Source organism: Dipteris shenzhenensis, chromosome 14 (genome assembly GCF_047967505.1).
Source record: "Dipteris shenzhenensis isolate YYH24624 ecotype China chromosome 14, Dip_SZ_1.0, whole genome shotgun sequence".
Taxonomy (NCBI): domain Eukaryota; kingdom Viridiplantae; phylum Streptophyta; class Polypodiopsida; order Gleicheniales; family Dipteridaceae; genus Dipteris; species Dipteris shenzhenensis.
In genome coordinates, this window is record NC_141609.1 from 29,003,807 (window position 1) to 29,029,061 (window position 25,255).

The 25,255-nt window shown below is 40.9% G+C and overlaps 1 protein-coding gene across 2 annotated transcripts in view; it reads right to left on the reverse strand.

Moving 5' to 3' along the window:
* Positions 1-8,157: 8,157 nt before the first annotated feature.
* The window catches only part of NDHL (inorganic carbon transport protein-like protein), a 98,070-nt gene continuing 80,972 nt past the window's right edge, over positions 8,158-25,255 (reverse strand). For both annotated transcript variants that reach the window (XM_087385191.1, XM_087385190.1), the window contains 2 exons: positions 8,710-8,804; positions 8,158-8,587 (listed from right to left, as the gene is read on the reverse strand). In XM_087385191.1, the coding sequence (XP_087241317.1) occupies positions 8,500-8,587; positions 8,710-8,804 (183 nt within the window). In that variant the 3' untranslated portion in view covers positions 8,158-8,499. The remainder of the gene's footprint in view (positions 8,588-8,709; positions 8,805-25,255) is intronic.

Here is a 25,255-nt window from a genome sequence, read left to right on the forward strand (position 1 = left end):
TTTTCCTTGGCAACACCAACTTGAGTTTTGAGAAATTGTTGAGCTTTCCTTCAAAGTCTCCTTATGCAGGTGATCGAAGATCTAGCATTCTAAGCACACCACATGCTCAATGTGTCCACAGTAGCAATGCAAGACAACAGGCTACAATGGTTACTAGGTTGCATGCAGCACCCTCTAGAGAAACTATAGCAATTGCCAGTGCTACACTTCAAAAGAATGTCAAGATCATACCATAGCAATAGCATAGAGTTTGGAGATTGCAAACAACTTTGGGATCATTCCAAGGCGGAGTGGCTAACTCAAGTCTACTATGAAGACATCTTGGCCTAAATGATGAGGACCTACATATGCTTGGGATGGCCATTAATTGGCGAGGGGACAATTGGCCTACTAATATAGTAACCAATAGTGGGAGATTGGCCTACTAATAGTTGGCTTTATTGTAGGTAAAAGCCTTAGAAAGGGTAACTATAGAAATCATAGCCTAAAAAAGGCTACAATTTCAAGTACCAAAACTTATTAAGCAAAACATCCCTGAAGCTTACTGCAAAGTGGGTTTGTTGGAGAACACATACTGAAAACTAGATGTATTTTTACATGGAAGTGTTGCGAGTTTGGCAAGTTCATATATTTTAATGGAAGATCCTACATAAGTGCCATCCCCTTAGAGCTAGGTTAGCTAGATGTATTGCTTATTATCTTTATGTATACTTTCCTATTCTAAAAAACATTTTACTTTACATAGATCCTATGGATTTTTTTGGTGCTTACAATCTCCTTTCATTAGAATTTTGTAGTTACCTTTTGGTGAATAGTGTTTGTACCATAGCTATCTCTACTTTATGAGGTTGCCAATTTTTGTCACACTCATTCCAAGGTTGTGCCTAGATTATTTAAGACTCTAATTTGACCTCCATCTAAAATAAGCATCATATGAAGAATTTGCTTTTGTTGTATAATATTTTGATGTTTCGAATGTTAAGCTTTCTTTATCGTTTTGCTCAATCTTATGCTATTGTTCCTTGCTAGAGTGATGTATAACATCATGAATAAACTTTTTGAAGCATTTGTAGCTCAAACAGCACCAACGTAAGTAGTAACTTTGGCCGAAATCTGAAGCATATAAAGCTTATGGTAAAAAAGGAAACCTAACCAAAGAATGGCAGAGAGAGGTGATTGTGTGAATTCTAGCTATGATAGGAGATCTCAATGTTATAAATACAATTCTTCATGCCCAAGTCAAAATTCCCTCTTTCTGACATCTCAAATAAGTCTATATTTTTTTATTTTCTTTCCTACGTTGATAGTCTTTGCCCTCTTTACTAAATCAAATGGCTTTGATTATTACATGCTAAATTGTAGGCTTTCTCATTAGCGGATTTGGGGTAAAAAAGTTTCAACCATTTACTTCACAACAAAACTTCATGCACATGTCTTTTTCTTTCTTTATATATGGAACTTATCATGCCCCTGAATTCTCTTCCTTAACATCAATAGACATGCTACTTGCTCCTACTGTCCCAACCATATCCAAAAGAATGTTTCCCATCTCTTACAGAATGAATATAATAGCATTGAGATGTACATGTTGACAATGATGAAGTAAGACAAATGTATCCATAAGGTCATCCAATAATTTTGTTGTCATTGAAAAAACACCATTTGACTGTTTTCCCACAATTTCTTGAGCTCCTCCACTCATTCATTGAACCATTTGGTAGCCAATATACATGCATTGAACCCTCAAAAACTAATTTTCACTACATCTTCTGTCATTCTAATGTAACCTCACTCAAAGGCAACTTATTAAGTATTCTTTGCACTACCTTGATTCTCTTGGGATTGCTATGACTCCATGATCAAATGCATTATGCTTAACATCAACCTTCCTTGTGCAATAAGTGACACTTCGCCCTTTGCATTAAACAAAGATACTGAACATGAAAACCAAAAGGAAAAATTGTTATATTAAATGGTGAACAATATTTGCTTCTCTTCTCTAATAGGCCTCAATGATTGCATCTTTGAGTCATGTGGTTTGCATCATTTGCCTAGTGATAGAGATAACTCATTTGCCCTTGATTGCTTCTTTAAGATTCTCTTTTGCATCCCTTACAATTTGTTCACCTATTTGTATCTTTTGATCAATTTCTCCATTCCCTTGCTATTATAAGGATAAAATGTGTTTGCCCTTTAGCTTTAATGCAATGCTCATCTTTCTTCACCTATTGTACCCTTATGTCACATCCCCTTCAATGCTTCAATGATCCCTAATATCCCAAACTCAAGGAATAAATGCATTCAATTTTGTAACAACCTCCATGACATAAGACATTAAATTAAAGACAAACTATACTTCTATAGGTTGCCTCTTGGCTATGCCTTTCACCTCACGATCCCTTTTAATTGTTAAAAATATCATGGTTTAGAAACACTACCTACTGTGAATAGTTCACATGGTTTACATGGAAGGTCATGGGCCTCATTGATGGTGTCACATGGAGCATGCCTATTGTACTATGTGGTGATGGATGTAAATAGTATGTGGAGGAGGATGTACGCAAGTGTGTGGTGTATGACCCAAATTGGATGGAGCTCTTGGTCTTGTTTGAAGGGATCCAAGAGAGTCTATCTTATGGACTCAAATACAAGGTGCCTATACTTTGTATAGCTATAGTCTCATCATGTGTGGTCTTTCTCTCTCTTCATATTCTCCATGCTCAAGTCTTCATAGTTCTCTCTTGTGCTTTGGCTTCCATAGCTCTCGACTCTCTCTCTCTCTCTCTCTCTCTCTCTCTCTCTCTCTCTCTCTCTCTCTCTCTCTCTCAGAGCATATATATCCTAGAACATGGTATCAGAGCATCGACTAGCTCGTTCTTTTGAGAGTTTGTGACTGTGAGGTTTCTTCATGGGGTGCTTTCAAGATTGGTAGAGCGTTTTGCCAAGGGTTGTTGCGTGAAGGCTTCTTATTTCCAGTGAGGGTGTGAGAAGTCTTCATTTTGAGCTTTGTGAAGGTCCTTCAACAAAGAAGCCCATTAATAAGCAACAGTGAGCTTCATGTGAAGGAAAGGACTCTTGAGGCAGCCAAGAAGAGCAAATTCAACAAAGCTCGTACTATGGCGAGGAACCCCTTGGAAAACATCTACTAAAGAAACCTGCAAACAAGAGAAGCAATAAAAAGGCAATAGTCAAAGAAGGAGATCAATGAGCATAAGCAATAGAGATCAGATGTACTGACGAAGCAAGCTTCTTAAAATGAAACAAGTAGAGACAGAGAGTTTGTGGAAGAGAGTTGAGGCAAGGCAAGAAAGCTTGTAGGGCAGTTGAAGGAGCTTTAATAAAGCCATGAACAACAGCTGTGTGCGAGTGACTTAAAGCAAAGAGTTCGTGCAAAGAAAGAAGCCCAAATGCAGGTAGCCATTAGTAGCTTGAACTGCTTGTAAAGGACGTGAGCCAAAAGCTGCTTCTGGGGCGCTAAGGTTTGTAGCTGCCTCGACAACTAGAGTGTGACTGCTTCTTCCTTCAGTGATGCTAGTCTCCCTCCACTTCAATCTAGATGCTGAAAACCTCCAAGTGTCTACCATTCTACTTTCACCATTAACAAGGTGGAGCGTAGTAATGGTTCTTTCAACCTCTACCTTGTACCTTAGCTAGGATTTTCCACCCTCCTATCTCGCAGTACTTCTCTTGCAAGCCATGACAAGATGCATCATACCATAATTTATTTTATTTTAAGAAAAGTGAATAGATAACATAAATCAACTATGTTATGAAGAGAGCAAAGATTGGAGATGATGGATCACTTGAAGAAACAACTAGAGAACCCCTCGTGGGACTGCGCCAAATCTAAAGCAAGCTACACATCGAGGGAAGAAACTAGTACCAAATCAAAGTGCATACAGAGGGGAAAGGAAAGCAATACCAAATCAAGTGCATGCATACAATGGAAAGGATAAGAGCATATAATCTAATGAAACAAGGGTTTCAAGAGAGGAAACAAAAGCAGTACCGAATTGAAGTGCACACTTGCAGGAGAAAGTGTCAAGACCATGAAGTCTAGTGGAACAATGGGAAAATGACATAGAAAAAGAAGAGGTACAATTAGTAATTTATGTAGATTTACACAAGTGAGAGCTATGAACTTTTGAAATGCAAGAGATGTGAAGTTCTAGATAAACCCAAAGGCCTTGGTTTACCTTCTCTAGGCATGCACGTTACCAGATTGGACTTCTCGATGAACCCCAAGCAATTGCCATGAGGCCTAGAATATTAAAAAAAAACAAAAGACATAATGGCATGCTAGAAGCTTTGATACTATGGATGGTAATACCATTGACATATCTTTGGATCTCATTGCAAGGAAGTGCTTGGAATCAGGAGCAATGTAAAATTAAAAATAATGTACGATTTATTCAAAATTTATTCAAAGAGAACTACACATGTGATAATTGAATATTTTCTATTAATATTTTTTATTACACCATTCTAGGGTAAATTAAGCTATAAATATCACCAAATATCAATGTTTTGAGACCAAATTGAAAAATGGTCATCACCACCCTATTGAAAAATGGATTTGAAGAAAGGGACTCTAAACTTATCCAAATATCACCCAAATATTAATTCATAACTTTAGAGTCTTTCTAGTTTCTCACATACAAAAGTTTATAGAGTGTGCCCTCGAATGTGCACGTGTAATTCTAGTGCAACATTGCAAACCATATTACCCATACCAAGTGTTGTCAATTGGACTTCTCAAGTGATTACATCTCTTTTTATAGGCCTCAAGGGTGATTTTATTTTTTACAAATTATGGGAATTTACTCAAGGAATACATGCTCTCTTTCTTTCTTTTACTCTCCTTTTTCATCTTTTACATGCACCATGTCTATTCCTATCTTGGTGCTCACTCATATTCATTTGGTGTATCCTCCAAGGTTTTCTTTATTTTGCTCAACCTTTTCTCACTTTTACATTTTAGTACTTCATACATATTTGCATCATAACATGGTCACTAGTTATTTTATGTAGTATATTAGATTTGCATCTCACTACAATTTCACGCAACTCCAAAGATCTTGAACATTAATTAACATATTTTCCCTCAAGAAAAACCTCATGAGGATTGGACATTTGTTTGTTAATGCAAATATCTTTTCTTTTTGTTGATATATACCTCTCTTGTATGCTCCTTTATCAAATATTGTTTGTTGATGTGAAATTTCTATTTATTCTTGCCTTCTTGCTTGCTTCTTGTTGGTCTCCTCACTTTAGTTGCATTTCTCATTCTTTGCGTTGAATTCTTCTTTGCACATATTACTAACTTGTGTCTATCATTTGTCTTTCTTCTTTCAAATATAGATGTTCCTCTTGCCTCCCAATTTCTTTCTTGTTGATGAACTATCCTATTTTTTGATGATGTTGTCTTATTCTTCTACAAATCTTTGAAAAATCATAATCTACTTTTGTCCAAATTATTTCAACTTTCCATATTACTTCTATCCATATATGTCACCTCAAATATCCACATTTTGCATAATCCCATAAAACATCTTTTATTATCCCCCCTTAATGAGATTTTTGGAGGATATATGTTACTATTTTTGTATATAATTGTTTGTTGAGTTGTATATTGTGCCAAAAGTTCATGGTGAGGTTTTTGAAGGATATATGTATATTGTTTTTGTATATCATCTTTTATTGAATTGTGCATTGTGCTAGAGCTTCATGGAGTACCTACCATGTATACCTTTGTCTTTTTATCTTTCTAGTGAACACACGCTCTTCTTTTGGTGTGCCGAAGTTTTAAAAAAAAATTCATATACAACATCCATTGGTGATCACCACCCAATTGAAAAATGACTAAATTGTCTTTGACAACCTCCGATGATATTTTGTTGTGGACCCTTTTCTCAATTCATATATCATAAAATCTATCTTTTCATACCCTTTTGACCATAAATGTACTTTTGCATCATCTTCATGGTATCTTGTTTCTAAATCTTATTTTGCATTCCTTTCATTATTTGATAAACATGTTTTTGCATAACCATAAAACATGCCTAATTTGTTGCTTGTATCTCTCTATTTTGCTTCTTCATATTGTTTACATATGTACCTATTGTCTTCACTAGCTATTATCACATATCAAACTTTCTTCTTTATAGGGGAAAAATTATACATGTCTATTGTTTCATTCTCCTCATATCTTGTTGAGTTTCATAATCAAATTGCATGTTCTTTTGATAAGAGCTATTAGGAACTTTTCATAAAGTGGCTATCTACTGAGTCTTTTAATTCTGACTGTCATCTGTTTCATGTGAGCTTTTCTCTAGCTTGCCAGAAGCTTGTACCCATCACTCTTGCAAGGCTTTTCACTAGCTTATGACATGACAAAGAGTTAGATCTAGACCCTCAAACTACACTTTGTTGTTGCATTTTTGGGTTTATCACCCAAATTTTATTCCACAACATCTATATTACTATTTGGTTGTTTAACTTCATCACATATACTAATGTTTGTCTTTAAATAAAATATTCCCACATTGATCACAAAAAAGATCTGAATGATGCACTCTCACCTTTGAATAATTTATTGTGAAGAATCCTCAATTGTCGTCTATCTTTCATGTTGGTTTTCGGACATCTTCAAAAGAGATGTCGATAATGAACACCAAATGTGTCAATAGTGCTAGTATTGAAAGATTTATCTTCTATTGATGCTGCCTCAATAGAATAAAAGGTAATGGCCTCTAGTTTGTGAAATTAAAAAAGATTGACTAACACTCACGATGTATATGACAAGCACATGAAGAGGAGCATGAGACACATTCATTAAGCAATGAATCTATTATGCAAAGTTTATATTTTTTGACAAGGAATATCAATCACAACTTTCTCAAGTTCCAAGATTTTGTCAAGATTATATCCCTCTATAAATGGAGGCAGAAGATTGGCACGAGCTACATTCTCTTTGAAAGGAAGAAAATGAAATGATTACTAATGGCATATATATTAGTAGAGTTACAAATTGCACAATGACCATTCTTGTAAAGATTACTTAAGTCATATCATCACTTTGTGACTGCAATTATTTTACAAGTTTCAAACAATTTGAAAAAGAACGGCAACCATTACAAAGATAAGATTAAAGTCAATTTTTGGAGAGAGAAACTCCAATAATGTTAATCACAACAATGAGAGAGAAGAACAAAGTAACTTTTTTAAACTCTAGGAAAATCAATCATTATCAAAGAGATGGTTTTAAGAGGGCACATGATCAACGTGATAGATTAAGACAACTTGTAAGAATTAAGATGTAAGAAAGAGTGTATAGATGAAGGAGACTTGATTTTATTACAAGACAATATGGATGATACTTATATGTCAAAGCATTTAGGAGGAGAATGTTAAGTTGACTCGAGTGCAACATCACATAGGACTATGGGAAATGATTCCACATGTATGAAAATCCAACATGTCTTTTGGAGATTAAATGACACCTCTAGCTATTCCTATATACTATTTAGAAACAAACATTGGGTTTTGTCATTTGATGAGATAGATCGATCTTAGAAGAGTTGACATTTGGAAACAAACTACCTCCCTCCCATCTTGCAAAGCTTATCCCAAGACCTCTCCCTCGTGTCCCCTTCCCAGGCAGTACTCTAATGTCCATTGAAATGCGATGCATGCATCAACCAACTCCAGTTATTTCAAAACATCACACTTGAGCATTGAAGAATCCTTTATATGTTATGGCGTAAGTTGTATAGATTTACATTTTTCGATCTTTCATTTGTATTCATTATGCTCTCAAGAAAGTTCAGCGTTCAATTTGAAGTCCTGTTGGCTGTATAGCCCACCATACTGGTTGCCCGCACTTGCTTCTAGGTTACCATAGGCAGTAAGCCAGAACCCAGAGAAGCAAGTTGTCAGGCAGCTAGCTCTCTTTACTGTCAGCCTCAAGAACAATAGATTTTATATTGTTGTCAAAACATATAATAAGCCTTTTTCCTGGGGGGAAAAAAGATTAAAAAATGTGTAAATTTCTATACACAGATAACAACATCCAAATCTCTCTCAAACTAGGCTACCTGTTATGCATCTTATGCATACGTATTAAACTAACTAAGCTGCCACATGAACACTTGGAGCTTCAAAAGAACGAATAATGGATTAGTGCTAATGGTACAAGCTAGCTTCAAATGTTGCCTTGAGCTCCTGTAAACTTACTGGAAATAAGTTTAAATCCAGAATCCCTGAGATAGTGATAAGTATCTTTCAAAAGAATCGTTATTGAAAAATATACTCCACCAAACATTTGAAAATGGATGTTTTTGAATATAGTGAAATAGGATCCTTAGGGATGGGTAAGGACCGGCATAAGGTTATGAACAAGGGTTATGAAGGAGGCAGCACCTCATATAGAAATAACACAATTATATGATGATAGTTGATGTCTTCAAAGCACATGTTGAACCGCACCCACATTGACCATTAGCGAGGTCTTACATCATCCCAAGGTTCTTTTGCACCATTTCTGGGAAGCTGTCGAAAGTTGATGAAAGGAGCCATGAGCAGCATTCTGGGAATCAGAAAAACGATACATTTTATGTTAAATGATATCGTCATTTGTCAAGAACACATTAATAGCTACAAAGGAAAAATAGCTTATTCAAAATTAACGGAACTTCATATTATGCTCACCCAGGGAAAAAGAGAAAGACAAGCCCGAATTGAATGAAAGCTTCTAACAAGTTTCTTTTATACCAGCGAAGTTGCAAATAGGTGTACACAATTAACTGCAAAAAAATAGCATACAAGGGTAAAAAGCTGAGTCAGCTTCTTTGTTTCCTACAAACAGTCATAACATATATCCTGTCCAAAGAGTCAGAAGAATACAACTTTATATAACAAGTGCAACTTCCTTTGGTAAAACACTAGCATAAAAGGAAATTGTTCCACTTGTAACGAGCTCCACCAAGGCCAAGCAAGACAAAGGAAAAGGACAAGAGAGTTGGATGACCGAATGCCTATCAAAACAACACATTATAAAGTCTCTGCAGAACCCGACACTAAACTAAAGCAAGATAACATCCGACCCTTACTCTTACAATGTTTCTTATGTCTAAGCTAATCAGAAGTTAATCATGCCAAAGACTCGTGAAAAATTCCCAGGTTGTCCTACAGACGCTCTGTCAATAGCACATTCCGTGAGAATATATAAATGCACATGCGTGATGAAGGCCAAAAGTTGGCGAAGTTAGTGGGGGTTAGGATTATTAGTGCTTTAGGGTGTTTGCAAGATAGAGAGGTCAAAAGGGGTACTATATAAGTAGCTTCCCCTCGTTCGCAATAGATCTTTTGAGGTGACTCCTATAATCTTAATCTACACTCAGCATTCTTGCTACTTCTCAAATTGAGTAAGACCACGTCAAGTGCGTAAAAGAGATCACTTGCGCAGTCATGGCACTTTATGAGACAGTCTCAGGTTGGGTTTGTACGGTGGGAAGAGGAGATCATGAGCACCATTGGGGTCAAACAAGGTTGTCCGTTATCACCAACCTTGCTCGGCTCTCTACATAGATGAGCTTGAGACCTGTTTTAGGAGGGGCTGGTTGCTCTCTAGCCGGATCCTTGGTCCTCAGATGACATGGTCTTACTCTCTTCCTTAGTAGAGGGTCTCTACTTGACACATAAGTGTGCCTGATCAGAGACACGATGTGTTAGTGGCAGTCGTTCGTCTCGCAGGGCCATTACTAGGAGACCATAGTGGACCGCACATATGGAGAGTCATCAGCATCCTATCACAGGTTTTAAGCAGCCTCGCACATCGCCGACCCCCTCTTAGGCTTGACTTCTCCACCACATCATCGTCACAGTGCCGCCAGCCCTCACTCTCTCCATGAGCCCAAAGAGTTCAAATCCTTCTGTCCTTGACTCATCCATAGATCCACATCTAACTCAAGCGCCCCATACCACTTGAGCCCGTGCCGTAGACCTTCAATGTGCCACCTATGATCCGCCATGTAGATGGCTAGAGTCTCTGCCAGGGTCCAAGCCCCATCCATCACTTGAGGAGCACTCATTTGAATTTCCAAAATAGCACTGGCCCTCCATCTATATAGAAGGAAACTTCGCTATAAATAGCATGACGCTATGAATAGCTCCCTCCATATAAAGTGAGAACTATATATGAAGAAAGCTCTATATATATCAATCTCGGCTAAAAATAGCCATCCAGCCCTTTGCTATGCCTTGACCCATGCTAGCCTGCTATCTCTAACCCCAGGTACACCATGCACATGATATACTCCCGTTCCTCTAAGAACTCACTCTTGAGTTCACTAGAAAGACAGAAAACTCTCTTTGAAGGTGAGTCAATGCCAATAACTAAACTTTGACTATCAATTTGAGTGTGGTATGCTTTCCATAAGACTCTAATCAAATAGAAGCTAATGCCAGAGCCACAATCTTTGATAACCAATTCATGGAAAGGAAATCTCTTGTTCTAACAACCCCATCAATTGAACCCCTTGAGATCAAATTCTTGGGTTGCAATTGTACTCCAGACATAAACTGTATTACTTGATATTCATAAAGAAAATCCAGCAATTGAATACCCTTGTAATTCAAATTCTTGGGTTGAAATACATGACATCCTTCCCAGCGCAGAACTATCAAGTATCCATCTTTCCAAGTATCTTGCTTCAAAAGAAGAATTCTCTCAATCTATGAAAAATAAGCTGTGTCCAATCTCGAATAGCAAGACAGAACAAGCAGGAAAAACTGGTATACCATGAGTTCTTTATTCGTGAGGAAGGAATCTGCATGTAACTATCAATGGGCAAAATCTTGACCAAAGATATGGTCCCATGATCCATCCTCTGATTGCCCTTACTTGAGGATAATCAATAAAAATTCAGTTGGCTATACTCAGTCAATGGCACCGTTCTAGACATGCATATAGTCAACTATCATAGGAAAAACAGCCTATGTGATTCAAAGATTACGAAAACTTGTACACAATAAAACCGCTCCTGTCATAGGACCATCCCGTATGTAGGATCTCTAATCTTGAGACACCATCTACCAATCAAGGCACTGACAGACCATCATCATAATGGATGTGGTAACCCCCCTGAGATTGTGTGTAAACTATGGAGCTCCCGGCTTGAACCCAATGATACATGGCTTCTCTCAGGATAAAGAAACTTAGTACTCCTTGTAAAGTTTCTATTGACCTTCCCCCAATTCAATTCATCAGGGTACAGACGGTAAGGGAGGGAGTTTTATAAACGTGGAGATTTAAAAAAACTCTAATGCTTTTAATAAATAAATTAAAAAATATTACTTTAACAAAAGCCCATCCACGCTTTTCTATTCTCGTCAAGACCAGAAAAACGGAAGCGCTGCAATCATCCAAAACACATCGTCCCCCAGACGCCAGGTTCCCTTTGCTCATCGTCAGCTCACAAGTCCGCGCAAACTCCCCTGGGCTTGCGCTAATGTACCTATGAAGATGAGGCGGTCCATGGCGTATCAAATAGGGGCGATCCTAAAAAATAGGACACTTGGGCGAAATTAACATGTTCTTTTATTTTTGTAAGGCCTGGGACACGACCCACCGGTGGAATTACAGTAGCCTTGGTTAGGCGAAGAGCCCTTGCTAGGAGAGCGAGACAGGCAGCGCCCACAGCCCGAGGCACGCCATACTCGACAGCATACCTTGCTTTTCGAACCCTATCCTTGCTTTAAGAGCAAGAAAATCAAAAGCCCTGCTTTTGGGTAAATCGTCAGAAAAGCATCCAAAAGCCACCTGACCAGCAATTACCAGCAAGCGAGTTCCTCCTTGCCCCGATTCTTCAGCCCAATCCAGCCTTGGATAATTGCACCCAGCTTTCCCAGCCCTAGGCGGACTAGTCCTCCCCCTTTATCACACCCATCGCAGGAACTATCCAAGCGTTCATACAACCATATCGTCCTTCAATCTCAGCGAATCACCTACGCTGGATACCTTCCTCCTAACGACTGGCTGACCCAACAATTTCCAGATTCATCATACACGAATCCTCACATGAGAGATCCTAAACTCAAATCAGAATCCTAAACTCAAATCAGAATCGCTATCCTGACTACAAGCGTCATATTCCTTCTCCTAATGACGAGCCTCAGGGGAAACTCAACCAACTAGGAAAATCCAGCGATTTCACTAGGTAGTAACGCATAACTACCAATCCCCATAGAATCGTCTTGAACAGGAAAGCGAGTTCTGAAATCCCACCCAGGAAATCAATTGGGCATGCTTCACATCAATACCCCTCGTGAAAGGACTGCTCTGATACCAAATGACACAACCCCGCAGGATCTACCCTAACACTAACCCGAGATCTGCGCGCTGAACTCGCCCAGAATCAAGTGCTAACACAAACCAGAAACTCCGTAGGCAATCTTGATCCTTCTATCCACCCCCAAGCACGTGGGCTACAGCTCAACTCATCCATAGATCCACATATGCTTATGATCCGCCATGTAGATGGCCAGAGTCTCAACTAGGGTCCAAGCCCCATCCATCAGTTGAGGGGCACTCAACTGAACTGCCACAATAGCACTGGCCCTCCCAGGAAACCTCACTATAAATAGCATGACGCTATGAATAGCTCCCTCCATATAAAGTAAGCACTATATATGAAGCAACCTCATCCGGCCCTTTCCTATCCCTTGACCCACGTTAGCTTTTGCTATCTAACCCCAGGTACACCATGCACATGACAATTCTATCTGTTTATGTTGGTATCATTATAATTTATGATCATGGATTTTTTCTTGTGTTCATCATGGGTGTTGATGCTTGTTTAGAGGCTATATTAGAGATCAATGACCCCACATATGAGCCCCCGATTGGAGGGGACAAAGGGGTATTGGATCATAGCCTATAGGGGGTTCGGGGGGGAGATCTATAGCTGTGTCTCCAGAGGCAGATCTGGGGGCTGCATATGCACAGCAAGGAAGCAGCCCAAATGGCCCTGAAGGAGGCCCTTTTATAGGGCAACAAGGCAGGCCGGGAGCTGACCAGCAGGTCAGCCCATAGGCTGCACAAACCAAGGAAAAGGGCAAGGGGCCGGTCCCCTTGTTGGTCGGTTTTACAGCCCTGGTTCAGGGGCTATATAGAGCCCCCCCCTACTCCCTCAATTCTCCGTAAGCCACTGAAGCCTGAGAGGCAGCGCGGAGCACAAGTAGTCTACTAGAGAGTGTTAGTTTTGCCCAACCCCTTTGCTGGATACCCTGTGCTCACCTTGCTGGTTTTGCCCACAGTTTAGTAGAGGAATACATCTGAGGTCTCTCTCACATTCTCTCTCTTGTATATGTTGGCTATGCTCTATCTTTTGAGTGAGGTTTTCTTGTGTGGTCTGCATCATTTGAGAGTGAGACGGAGCTGTTCCTATTCTGCATAGGTTGTGAGGTTAGAGAGATTCTCCTTCGTATCCAACATGGTATCAGAGCACGGTTCCCAGCTCTAGACGCTCTCACAGCATCGGAGTTCTTCTTCTCAAAAGCGACTTCGATTCAAATCAGGTTTGCAGAGTTCTATTTCATCTATGCATGCTCTACTTGGAGGTTCTTTGCTGTGTGAAATTTGCAGCAGACATGTCGAAGTCAGAAACCTCTTTTGCCACTGCTCTTCCTTCCTCCTCCTCTAGTCATGTTCCCTCTTATACTATCCCCAACTTTGGAGAGTCCGGGAAGATGGACGGGACTAATTATCCCATCTAAAAGGAATCTGTGGAAGCTCAGATGCAAAGCCGGAGGATGTTCTAGACAACAAGGGCAGGATTCTTGAGCCGGTGGACAGAGATGAACTCGAAGCATGGGAGAATAGAGATGCCTAGGTCCTAGCTTTAATCATAGGGACAACAGCGGACTCTGTGATTCCTCATATCTAGATGGAAGATACATCTGTGGGAGGCGTGGGCCACTTTGAAGGACTTATACGAGATAGATAACACCCCTCGTATATTAACTCTACAGCACCCACTTCTCAATATGAGCATGGACGAGGGAGAGTTGGTACATGACCACTTGACGAAAGTCAAGGTGGCAAGAGATCAACTAGCATCGATTGGTCAGAAGGTGGACTCAAGTCAGCTGGCATTGCTGACACTTGGGATGCTACCGCACAACTTCAAGGGATTCGCCACCACTGTGACAAACGGAGAAAGGACCAAGTCCCTGACATTCGAAAAGCTTGGGCCCTTGAGCCTAAGACAAACTCGGCCAATGTCACTACATGAGAGATTTTCTTGAGCATAGAGCACTACTCCGCTCATGTAGCGAGTGATAACAATGAGGCTTGGTAGGTGAAAAGCAGCGCCACAAAACAAATGTTGAACAGGAAAGAGTGGTTCACGACCATGAAGGGGACCCATCCCGACTCGAAGGTGACCGTGAGGGATAGCCGGACATGCCCGATGAAGGGTGTAGGCAGTATTTCGTTCATCACCACTGTGGGAGAAGAAAAGGTAATATCTGATGTGCTATTTGTTCCAAATCTATGCAAGAATTTGCTCTCTGTACGTCGGATGGATAAGCATAAGATGTCAGTACTCTTTGAAAATGAAGAAGTCACCGCCGTTGCTTCCAAGGAAGATGGATAAGCATAAGATGTCAGTACTCTTTGAAAATGAAGAAGTCACCGCCATCGCTTCCAAGGAAGATGGATAGGTGGTGGCCCAAGGTGTCGAGGAGCGTGACTTATACCGGTTACATGCCTTAGTTACTCATGGGGACCCTGGGCACTCAAATTTGTGGCATGAAAGGTTTGGTCATGTCAATTACGGCACTCTTACGTAAATGCAAAAGTCAAAGATAGTGGAGAGACTTCCACCAATCGTAGGCACGGATAAAGTCTGCCAAGCTTGCTTGTAGGCCAAGCATCACCACCGGGAGACATTCACACGAGGCTACATAGAGGGCTAAGGGACCATTGGAGCTGTCTACTTTGACATTTGTAGAAAAATGTCAACCAACTCGTTTGTAGGTTCAAAGTATTCTCTTCTATTTGTTGACGACTTTAGTCGGACGACTTGGTATACTGCCTAGCCAAGAAGTCTCAAGCATTTGAGAAATTTAAAGAATGAAAGGCCTAGGTAGAGAAGGAAATAGAGAAGGATATCAAAGCAAACCGCACTGATTAAGGGGGGGAGTTCACCTCCACAGAGTTTTCCAAGAAGCATGGGATCAAGTGCCACCTTACTTGTGCCCGCACATCTTAGTAGGATGGGGATGCTAAGCGAAAGCAATGAACAGTTACAAAGATGGGATTGACCATGATCAGAGGGAGGGATCTCTTGAAAGCTTATTGGGGTGAAGCCAGTTCACATTCTCAAAATGACCAAAGAATAAGGCCGTTGAAGATATGACGCCCTATGAAGCTTACTATGGTAAGAAGCCCACTATCTCTCATTTGAGGATTTTTGGTTCTATTGCATTAGGAAGTGCGTCTTCATCAAGTATAGTGAAGAATCTAAGGCGTACCGTGTACCGAGTCTTCGACTAGTAAAGAAATAGATATTGATCATTAGGGACGTGATCTTTGAGGAAGCAATGTCCTAGGCAAAAGAAGAGGTCATCAAAGTTCCCAAAGTGCCGAAACCGAAGATGACCATTACAGAAGTAAAGATGACTGAAGATTCCGAGGAACTAGAGGAGCAGCCAAAAGCACCAGAGCCACCCCCAAAAGTCAACTTCCGGTGAAAGGAAATTACCGATGCGGTATCTAAAGACCTTGCAAGAATCTTGGGTCATGGCCATTCCCGAGACGAGTTGTGGAGTTTGACGGTCACAACGCAATGTGTCTGCACCCTCAGCCAACTTCGCCATGGTAGAACAACTCCACAACCATGCGGACCTTTGAGGCGGCAAAAGATACCAGAGTGGCAGGCTGTCATGAAGGCAAAGATGGAAACCATTCTGAAAAATAACACCTGGGACTTGGTGGATAGACCCTACAAGCGGAAGGTAATCGGTACCAAGCAGCTTAAGTTCAAGTCTTATGGGAGCTTGGACAAGTATAAAGCCATTTTGGTGGTGAAAGGCTATGCTCAGCTAGATGGACTCGACATCAACGAGACCTTTGCTCCCACTGCCAGTATGGTCACTATTTGGACAGTGATCGCTTTGGCTGCCCATCACGGTTGGTCCATATTTCAGATGGACATGAAGTCAACATTCTTGAACGGAACCCTGGAGGAGGTATATGTGGATCAAGCACCCTGGAACTTGCCCCATTTTCAAGTTCCAGGGTCCGCTTCAAGGGTATGCAAACTGAAGAAGCCATTATACGGGTTGAAACTAGTCCCAAGAGCGACGTACCAATGCATCGATGAGTTCTCCTCGAAAAATCCGGTTGAATCGAAGTCTATCGAATGCAATGTCATGATAAGAGAAATCACTAATCTGTGATTAGTAGACATTAAAACATTATTATATATTATACGCCAATGGTGTAACATGTATTTGTATTCATGAAAGACACAGACCAATTTATTATGGCAGTGGATCATCTCAATAGATAGGACTAGTTGAGCTGGAGCCGCTGATAGGACAAAACCTGTATCAAGTTTTTGAGCACTGTATATAGTTGTGGGTAGGCACATAGTTGTACACATCTAGGGTAGGTGTGGGCTTTTGGCATTTGTGGATTTTTCTTTCACAAGCATGATGGACTAATGTATAGTTATTTGAGACAATAAAGTATGTTTTGTAGGGACTTCATGGGAAATGATGAAATGCAATGTGGTTGTACCAGATCTCCAGAGCAAGGGTGTCCAGTGTGTGGTCAAGTAAAAATGTTTTTGGGGTCATGTAAATCAAGTCATGAAGGGTTTTTCTATTTTATTTTCCTGAGTTAATGTGCACTTGCATGTTACAGGAATTTGATATGTTCTAGTGTCCATGTCAAGGGGCTTTTCATGTGTGTGTATGGGGGTGCATGCAAGTCTTAATGTGCATGCTAATGTGTGTGGGAATTGTGAGTTTGAGTTTGAATTTGATGAATGGTAGGGGAAGAGGTAGATCATCGGGTGGTTATGGCAGAGGCAGCATGCCTTCTTCAAATAATGCAGGCTCGTGGCAGGCAGGACGAGGTCAAGGGTCATTTGCACCTTGTGTCCAGTGCTTTAATTGTGGAGAGTGGGGACATTACAGCACACACTGTGATAAGCCTCCTCGTGCTGGAGGTGATGTTTATCCATTGCCAACAGGGTTAAATAATAGGGTGAATGATCATAGTGTAGAAGTAAAAGATGCAAGTCAGCCTAGTACCTCTGGAATCCGTAAAGCCATTGCAGAAGAGAAAGGGAAAGGTAAGGCAGTTACATTTGGCTTGCTGGAGTTGGAGGAAGTTAAAGATGTCATGCCATTAGGGAAGAGAGATAGAGAAGAGGAGGTTGGTCCGAGTGCAAAGAAGGGGAAGCAATCTGAGGAGATGATGAACTACCAAAAGAAGAAGAGCAGAAAGCCCAGAAGGAAGTACAGAACTCCAGATTATCCCATGGGGAAGGAGCAGGGAGATTATGATTTGGTGGAAGATCTTTCAGCGAGGAAACCGGACATTACATTTGCCCAAATGATTGGTCTATGCCCAAAGCTTAAAAGAATGGAGGCGGGCTGTAAATCCAGCAAAGAGGAACTCTCATAAAGGTACAATTAAGCTGATGGCTGTCTTAGAGTTGCCAGATCTTTTACCTGCTGTAGAAGCCTGGCATAAAGGAAAGGGTTTTGGAGAGGCCTATATAGATGGGGGTGCATAGAATTTTGATATGATAAGCAGGGCTGAAGTTTCAGATTCAGTTATCGCATCAGAATGGCAAACCACTCCAAGGTGAAGACTTTAGGGATAGTACTTGGCCTGGAGGTTGAGGCATTCAGTGTTTCATGTCGAGTGGATTGTCATGTGATGCCTGCGGGGTTGAGAGCCTATCCTTTGATTCTTGGAAGGCCGTGGTTGAGGAAGGTAGGTGCAATTCAGAATTGGCAGAATGGAATCTTTTCAGTACATACGAATGGGAAGAAATCGAATTTTGATATGGTAAACTGGGCTGAAGTTTTAGATTCAGCAAGTGAAGAGGAAGAGAGAAGTGAAACCAGCAATGAGGATGAGAGCTCGGTGACTTCAAGTGATGAAGGAACAATAGCATTGGTGGATTTGGTAGATGAGGATTCACAGGTAGATTTTGTGGGGGTAGTAGGGTTCGGTGAGGAAGAGGTGGATAGGTTTGATGTTATCGAGGATTCAATGTAGCCCAAATGTTCTCAAGAATCAACCTAGGTGTTGATTGAGCAATCATTGAATCCTGATCTCAATGTTGAGGAGAAAGAAGAACATTTGAAGATGTTGCAGAAATACCCCAATTTGTTTATCACCTCTTATGAGGAGATTAGGGGATTTAAAGGGAAGCCTCTGAGGATTGAGCTGAAGGAAGGTGCCAAACCTATTTTTCAGAAAATAAGGAGATTAATCCCGGAACAGAGAGATGTGCTGAAGGAAGAGGTAGATAAGCTTCACAAGGCAGAAATAATTTATCCTGTAGTTCACTCTGATTGGATAAGTCCTATGGTCATAGTGCCAAAAGGTGTAGACAAATGGAGAGTGTGTCCAGTACAAACCTTTGAATGCAGTGACAAAGAGAAGCCACTATCCTCTGCCTTTTTTGGATGATATTCTTGATAAAGTAGCGGGTCATGAAATGTACAGCTTGTGTGACGAATATTCAGGGTACTTCCAGATAGCCATAGCCCAGGAAGTGTAGGCCATCTTCTCCCAGTTCTAGTGATGCCCTATGGGCCCTGGTATGTGCCTTGTAGGCATAGTTATAGGCACTTAGTTTATTTTGAGCCTTATATGCCACATAGGACACTTAGTCCTATGTGACACCTAGGACACTTAGTCCTAGGGTCTAGGTACAAGTACTATGTACTTCTTTTTTCTTAACATTAGTTGACGTGATGGCAGATCTTCTTCAACCCTTGTACCTTGTACTTGCTCTTTCATTTATCGATCCTACAGTGGTATCAGAGCCAAGGTCTACACTTGTCTTCCGGCTCTCCTCAGTCCCTTGAGCCCTCCATCGCTCATTGGAAGTTTGCTCCTTTACTAGTCGTTCCTGCTCGAGCTTGTTCCAGGCCCTCTAGCTGCTGTCCAAGGCTCCCAGAGTCTTTTCACCGCCATTTTTTGTGCTGCAGATCCAAGCGCTCAGCTCCTTGGACCTACATTGCTCCCTGCGCCTCCCTTCCGTCAGTTTGTATGACTGTACGGACGTTCGTATAGATACGTACGGATCTCGCGTCAGATCTCGTACGTCTTCTACAAGTGCCTACGCTGTACGTTGTACATGTTCCGTACTGTGCTCCATACCTGCATTTCGTACAACCACGTACTTGTGTAGTACCTATGTTGTACTTGTGCCATACTTTCGTACAATCGTACTTGCAAATGTTCCATACAAGATACTTGCTGTATTCCGTACGGGTATTTGCAGTGTTGGGGCTTTTGCAAGACATTGGCAGATTTGGGGTACTCAATACCTTTCATGTCCTCTAGTTGCAACTTCTTGCAAGAACACTAGAGTTTTGGGATTTGGTGTGCAATTTCTTGTTTGATTGCTGTACATTGGGTCAAGTTGCAGGACATTGAGTTACATTTGCAGGACATTGGGTCAGTTTACAATACATTGGGTCACATTTGCAAAAATCTCAGCAAAAATTGGGGCTTTTCTGTATTTGCCCTCTTTTTGGCCTATTAGCCCTCATTAAATTTGGGGCTTTTGCCAGATTTGCTGTTTTTTGCAGTGAACATTGCCTGACACAGTCACATTTGGGTCAAATTTGAATTTGCCCTTTGATTTGGGTTGGAAATTTGCAGAACATTTATTTGCAGATATTTGCTGTCATTTTTGGACAGCCAGCTCTTTGCAGTGATAGCCTTGAGGCTTTTGGGTTTTCAGGTCTTTTTTAGGGTATCCCATTTGCAATGGCTGGCAATAATCATCATCTATTTGACATTCTTCGTGAAGATGATAAGTTGGATGGCACCAACTATCTGATGTGGTCTTATCTCATGAAACATATTCTTGTTGCAAGGCATTTTTGGAATTTGGGGTTGATCTGAGGCCAGCCAATGCTACAGTGGTTGCCTCTACTGCTGGTCCCTTTACAGAGGGTACTCCTCCTGATGCCTTATCTTCTAGCACCCCTGCTGTTGCTCCCCCAACTTAGGAACAATCAAGATGGGATGCCAGAGATGCAAATGCACATTCCTGTATTGCTTTATCATGCAAGAGAATCATTATTCCACACATCCGATCTTGCATGACAGCAAAGGATGCTTGGGACAAATTCGCTTCTCTTTATCAAATTCGCAATGAGGCACGTGTTGCATATTTAAGAAGGCAATTGCAGGAAGTCAATATGAATGAAGGTGACTCTATGGATGCATACCTGACTAAGGTCAAGGACCTCATGGAACAACTTGCCAATATCGATGAGGTGGTGCCAAATTCTCAGCTTGTCAGTACCACATTGAATGGACTGCTAGATACATAATCAAGGGTTTGCTACAACCCTTTGATTAGTGGCCATGGGTAATCCAGATCACTACTCTTTTGATCAGCTAGTCACATTGCTTTTGCAGGAAGAGCAAAGTCGAGCTAATAGACAAGCTATTATTCCTGATCATGCATTTGCTTCACAGCAGACAGGAAGAGGCAAGGCTTCCAAGCCTATGGGCAAGCCTAAAGCTGTACATAGCAGCTGCAATTCCTCCAATGCATCTAAAAATACAGCAGATAAGTCAAAGAAGAAAAGATGCAACTATTATCACAAGCTTGGACATGACATTTCAGAATGCAGGAAGCGCATTGCTTTGGAGAAAAAGAAAGCAGGATTGATAGTTAATGCCTCACATGCAATTGAATCCCACGAGCCAGAAAATGCTTCACATGCACATGCTCTTCAGGATGATTGTGCATGGGCTGTCCATTGCTCATTTGATCCCTCCAAAGTTGATGCACTCTTTACTGCTAATGATGCTCAGTCTTGGTATTTTGATAGTGGTGCTTCCAAGCACGTCACATCTTGCAGACAGTTGTTTCATTCCTTAGCTGATGCACCTCGAGGAGGGACTGTCATATGTGCTAATAATGCTTCCTATGCTGTAAAAGGAATTGGAGATGTGCAGCTCACATCCATTTCAAGTAATCCTGTCACTTTGACAAATGTTCTTTTTGTGCCTGAAATTGAAGTCAACTTGATTTCAATTTCAGCAATTGCCACTTCAGGATTCAGAGTGATTTTTGATGGATACAGATGCCTAGTATATGATCTTCGTGATGACAATGCTATAGTTCTCACTGGCACTTTACAAAAGGGGCTTTATCACTTTGAAAATCACTCAGCTGAATTTCTATTGAAGCATTTGTTATTTCAGATTCACAGCTTGCTGAAACTCATCTTTGGCATGAGAGAATGGGTCATCTCAATTATAGAGCTCTTGCAAAGCTACATTCACAGTAGATGGCAAATGATGTACCTCAAACTCACACATTTTCCAAACATATGTGTGAGGTTGTCTGTTGGGTAAGATGCATCGGTTTCCTTTCCAAAAGAATTGTCCAAAACTCTCATAAAGGAAATTGCAGCTAGTACATAGTGATGTCTGTGGCCCAATGAAGACAATTTCCATTGGGGGGTACAAATATTTCATGACTCTCATTGATGACCTCACAAGATATTGCTGGGCATATGCTTTAAAAGCCAAATTTGACGTGTTCTCATGCTTTCAAAGGTGGCTGAATATGGTTGATAATGAATCAAGATGCAAGCTTGTCACCCTTAACACAGATAGGGGGGGAGAGTATATGTCAAAGGAGTTTAATGCATTTTTTCTTCACAGGGCATTGTTCGCTCATGCACTACTCCTTACACTCCTCAGCATAATCCTGTTCCTGAAAGGAAAAACAGGTCCACTATGGTATGCCAAAATTCATGCACACTTACTATCCCTTGGTTTTCAAAATAGCCCCACAGAACCCACTCTTTATCTCCGTGGGAGTGGATCTGATTTTTTAGTGCTGATTTTATATGTGGATGATATGCTCATCACAGGCCCAAATACTCAGCATATTGCAGCTTTCAAGGTTGATTTGCAGCAGGTTTTTGACATGTCAGACATGGGACAACTCCACTATTATTTGGGCATTCAGTTTGCTCATGTTGAGGGGGGTATCAAGATGTCACAGTCCAAGTATATTGGACAGCTCCTTGATCGTTTTCAGTTCGTGGATTGCAAGCCAATCTCTACTCCAGTAGACCCTGGCTTCAAATTTTCAGCTCATGATGGGAGCCCACCATGTGATATCACTCTTTACCAGCAGGGTGTTGGATGCCTCATTTACTTATGTCATAGCAGACCTGACTTACAATATGCAGTATCTCAGCTCAACAGATTCATGCACATGCCCAGTTCACAGCATTGGCAGGCAATGAAGAGAGTTTTCACATATCTCAGAGGCACTCAGGATTTAGCCCTCTTCTACGGTGACTGGGCAGGATGTTCCGACACCAGAGTGTCACATACCAGCAATTGTTTTTTGCTTGGCAATTCATGTATCTCTTGGCTTAGCAAGAAGCAACCAACAGTTGCCACATCTAGCTGTGAAGCTGAGTACAGGGCAGCCTTCGCCACTACAATAGAGTGTGTCTAGCTTCGACAGTTACTTACAGATCTTGGTATTTGCCAGACATCCTCTACTATGGTCTACGCTGACAGTTAGAGTGCCTTGGCCATTGTGCGTAACCCAATGTTTCATGCACGTACCAAGCACATTGAGGTTCATTATCATTATGTTCGAGAGCGGTTGTCAGCTGGAGACATAGAGTTGTCCTATCTTCCCACAGAGAAAAACATAGCAGATCTGTTTACAAAGGCGCTTCCTCGTCCCAAGTTCGAAGTCTTCCGACATGCTTTACACTTGGTTCCCTTTGTTACGTGATCTGACATACCTTGTACATTCATAGGTGGCTATATCCTTTTGGATAAACATGTGCCACCATGACCAGAAAATACCAGGTATTCTGAGACTTCAGCCCATACCATGGAGGGGGGTTTGTAGGCCATCTTCTCCCAGTTCTAGTGATGCCCTATGGGCCCTAGTATGTGCCTTGTAGGCATAGTTATAGGCACTTAGTTTATTGTGCGCCTTTTATGCCACATAGGACACTTAGTCCTATGTGACACCTAGGACACTTAGTCCTAGGGTCTAGGTACAAGTACTATGTACTTCTTTTTTCTTAACATTAGTTGACGTGACGACAGATCTTCTTCGACCCTTGTAGCTTGTACTTGCTCTTTCGTTTATTGATCCTACGGGAAGATTAAATCAAGACTACTTTCATTACCACCTGGGGCTGTTTTTGTTACAGGAAAATGCCTTTTGGAGTTACCAACGGCCCCTCGCACTATCAGGAGAATTCAGACCTGATTTTATCACCTTTCCTGGATAAATTTTGTAAAGTGTTTATTGATGACATCTATGTCTACAGTGGAAGAAGGGAGCACTGTGGCAAGCTGGATCAGGTATTTTATGAGATTGATAATAATGGTGGTCGATTAAATCCTAAGAAGACTCAGTTAGCTCAGACCAGCATTAAAATATTGGGGCATATTGTATCTGAAAATGGGATTGAGCCAGCAGATCCAGTGAGCTAGATCCAGGTAAAGTAAAAGCTTTAGTTATGCTGTCCTCTCCAGAAGGTGAAGTATCTGTTGAGATTTATTCATATGTTATCTCAGATTCTGTATCCTCTTCAGCAAGTGGTAAAATCTAAGCCTCTGAAATGAACGACAAAGAGTGAAGAGGTGTTTGAGGTAGTTAAGGAATCCTTGACTCATATTTCAAGTGTAAAGCCACCAGATTATTCTAGGACTTTTTATGTGAATCCGTCTATAGGACCAGATGCTATTGGTGCTATTCTTTTACAGCAAGGAGAGGGTTCTAGATATATGAGGCCAATCTATTATGCCAGCGGGGTGAAGAGTGAAGTAGAGAAGAAGTATTCAGTGGCTGAATTGGTCTTGGCTAGCCTCTTGTATGCCTGTAGGAGATTTCGGTCTTATCTATTGTCCAGGCCTTTTGTGGTTCTCACCTCATGTTCACTACTGCCTCATATGTTGAATAGTACAAACATCTCCAGGAGCATGATTAAATGGATAGTAGAGTTACAGGAGTACTCTTTTACCTTCTTGGTTGAGAACTCTACTAGAGCTTCCTTGGCTAATCTCCTCACCTATAAGGAAGGACCTATTTTAGTTGAAGATATGGAGAAGAACACTGACATGAATGAAGAAAAAGTACTAGAGGATGCATTTGTTTTACACTTTGATGGATCTTACAAAAAAAGTTTAAATAAAAGTACAGGAGGAATTGTCATTTATGATCCTGGAGGAAAGGAGATTCGGAAAATGGGAATTCAGCTTGAAGCCAACAGTAATAATGAAGCTGAATATGCAGCCCTCTTTGAAGGTTTGAAAGTATGCATTAGTCTGGGTATAAAGAGACTCATGATTAAAGGAGATGCTCTGTTGGTTGTGAAGCAAATTTTAGGTGTCTGGAAGGTTAAGCATCTTCATTTGAAGAGATGGATAAGCGCGGTGAAGAAACTGTTAAATCGATTGGATGCCTGGACACTCCAACATATTGAAAGAGGTAAGAATGTAAATGCACATGATGCTGCGCAGGAAATTACAGCAGCTTATGTTGATGCAGTAGGAGTGCAGGAGTCTTTATACAAAGAAAGGGAGATATTAGCTTGTGAGGAAAGCTTCCTGTTAACTGGTAAAGTGCCTGAAGAAGTTCTCAAACAAACAAAATACAGAAAATACAGATTTATTAAAAGCTGTACTTCTTATTGTTTGATAGATGATGTTCTTTACATGAAAGGGGCTGATCTGGTGCTTAGAAGAATTCCCTGGCATGAGGAAGTTTTTAATATTCTACAAGCTAATCATGAGGGAGTATGTGGAGGACATTTTGCTTTCAAAATCATGCTGAGGAAAATACTTACAGAAGGGTATGTGTGGCCATCCCTCCAGAGAGACATAAGACATTGGTGCAGGTCATGCCTACAGTGTCAGCAGATGAGTAAGAGAATCTTACATCCAGAACTCAGAAATATCATGCTTGCTTATAATATTTTT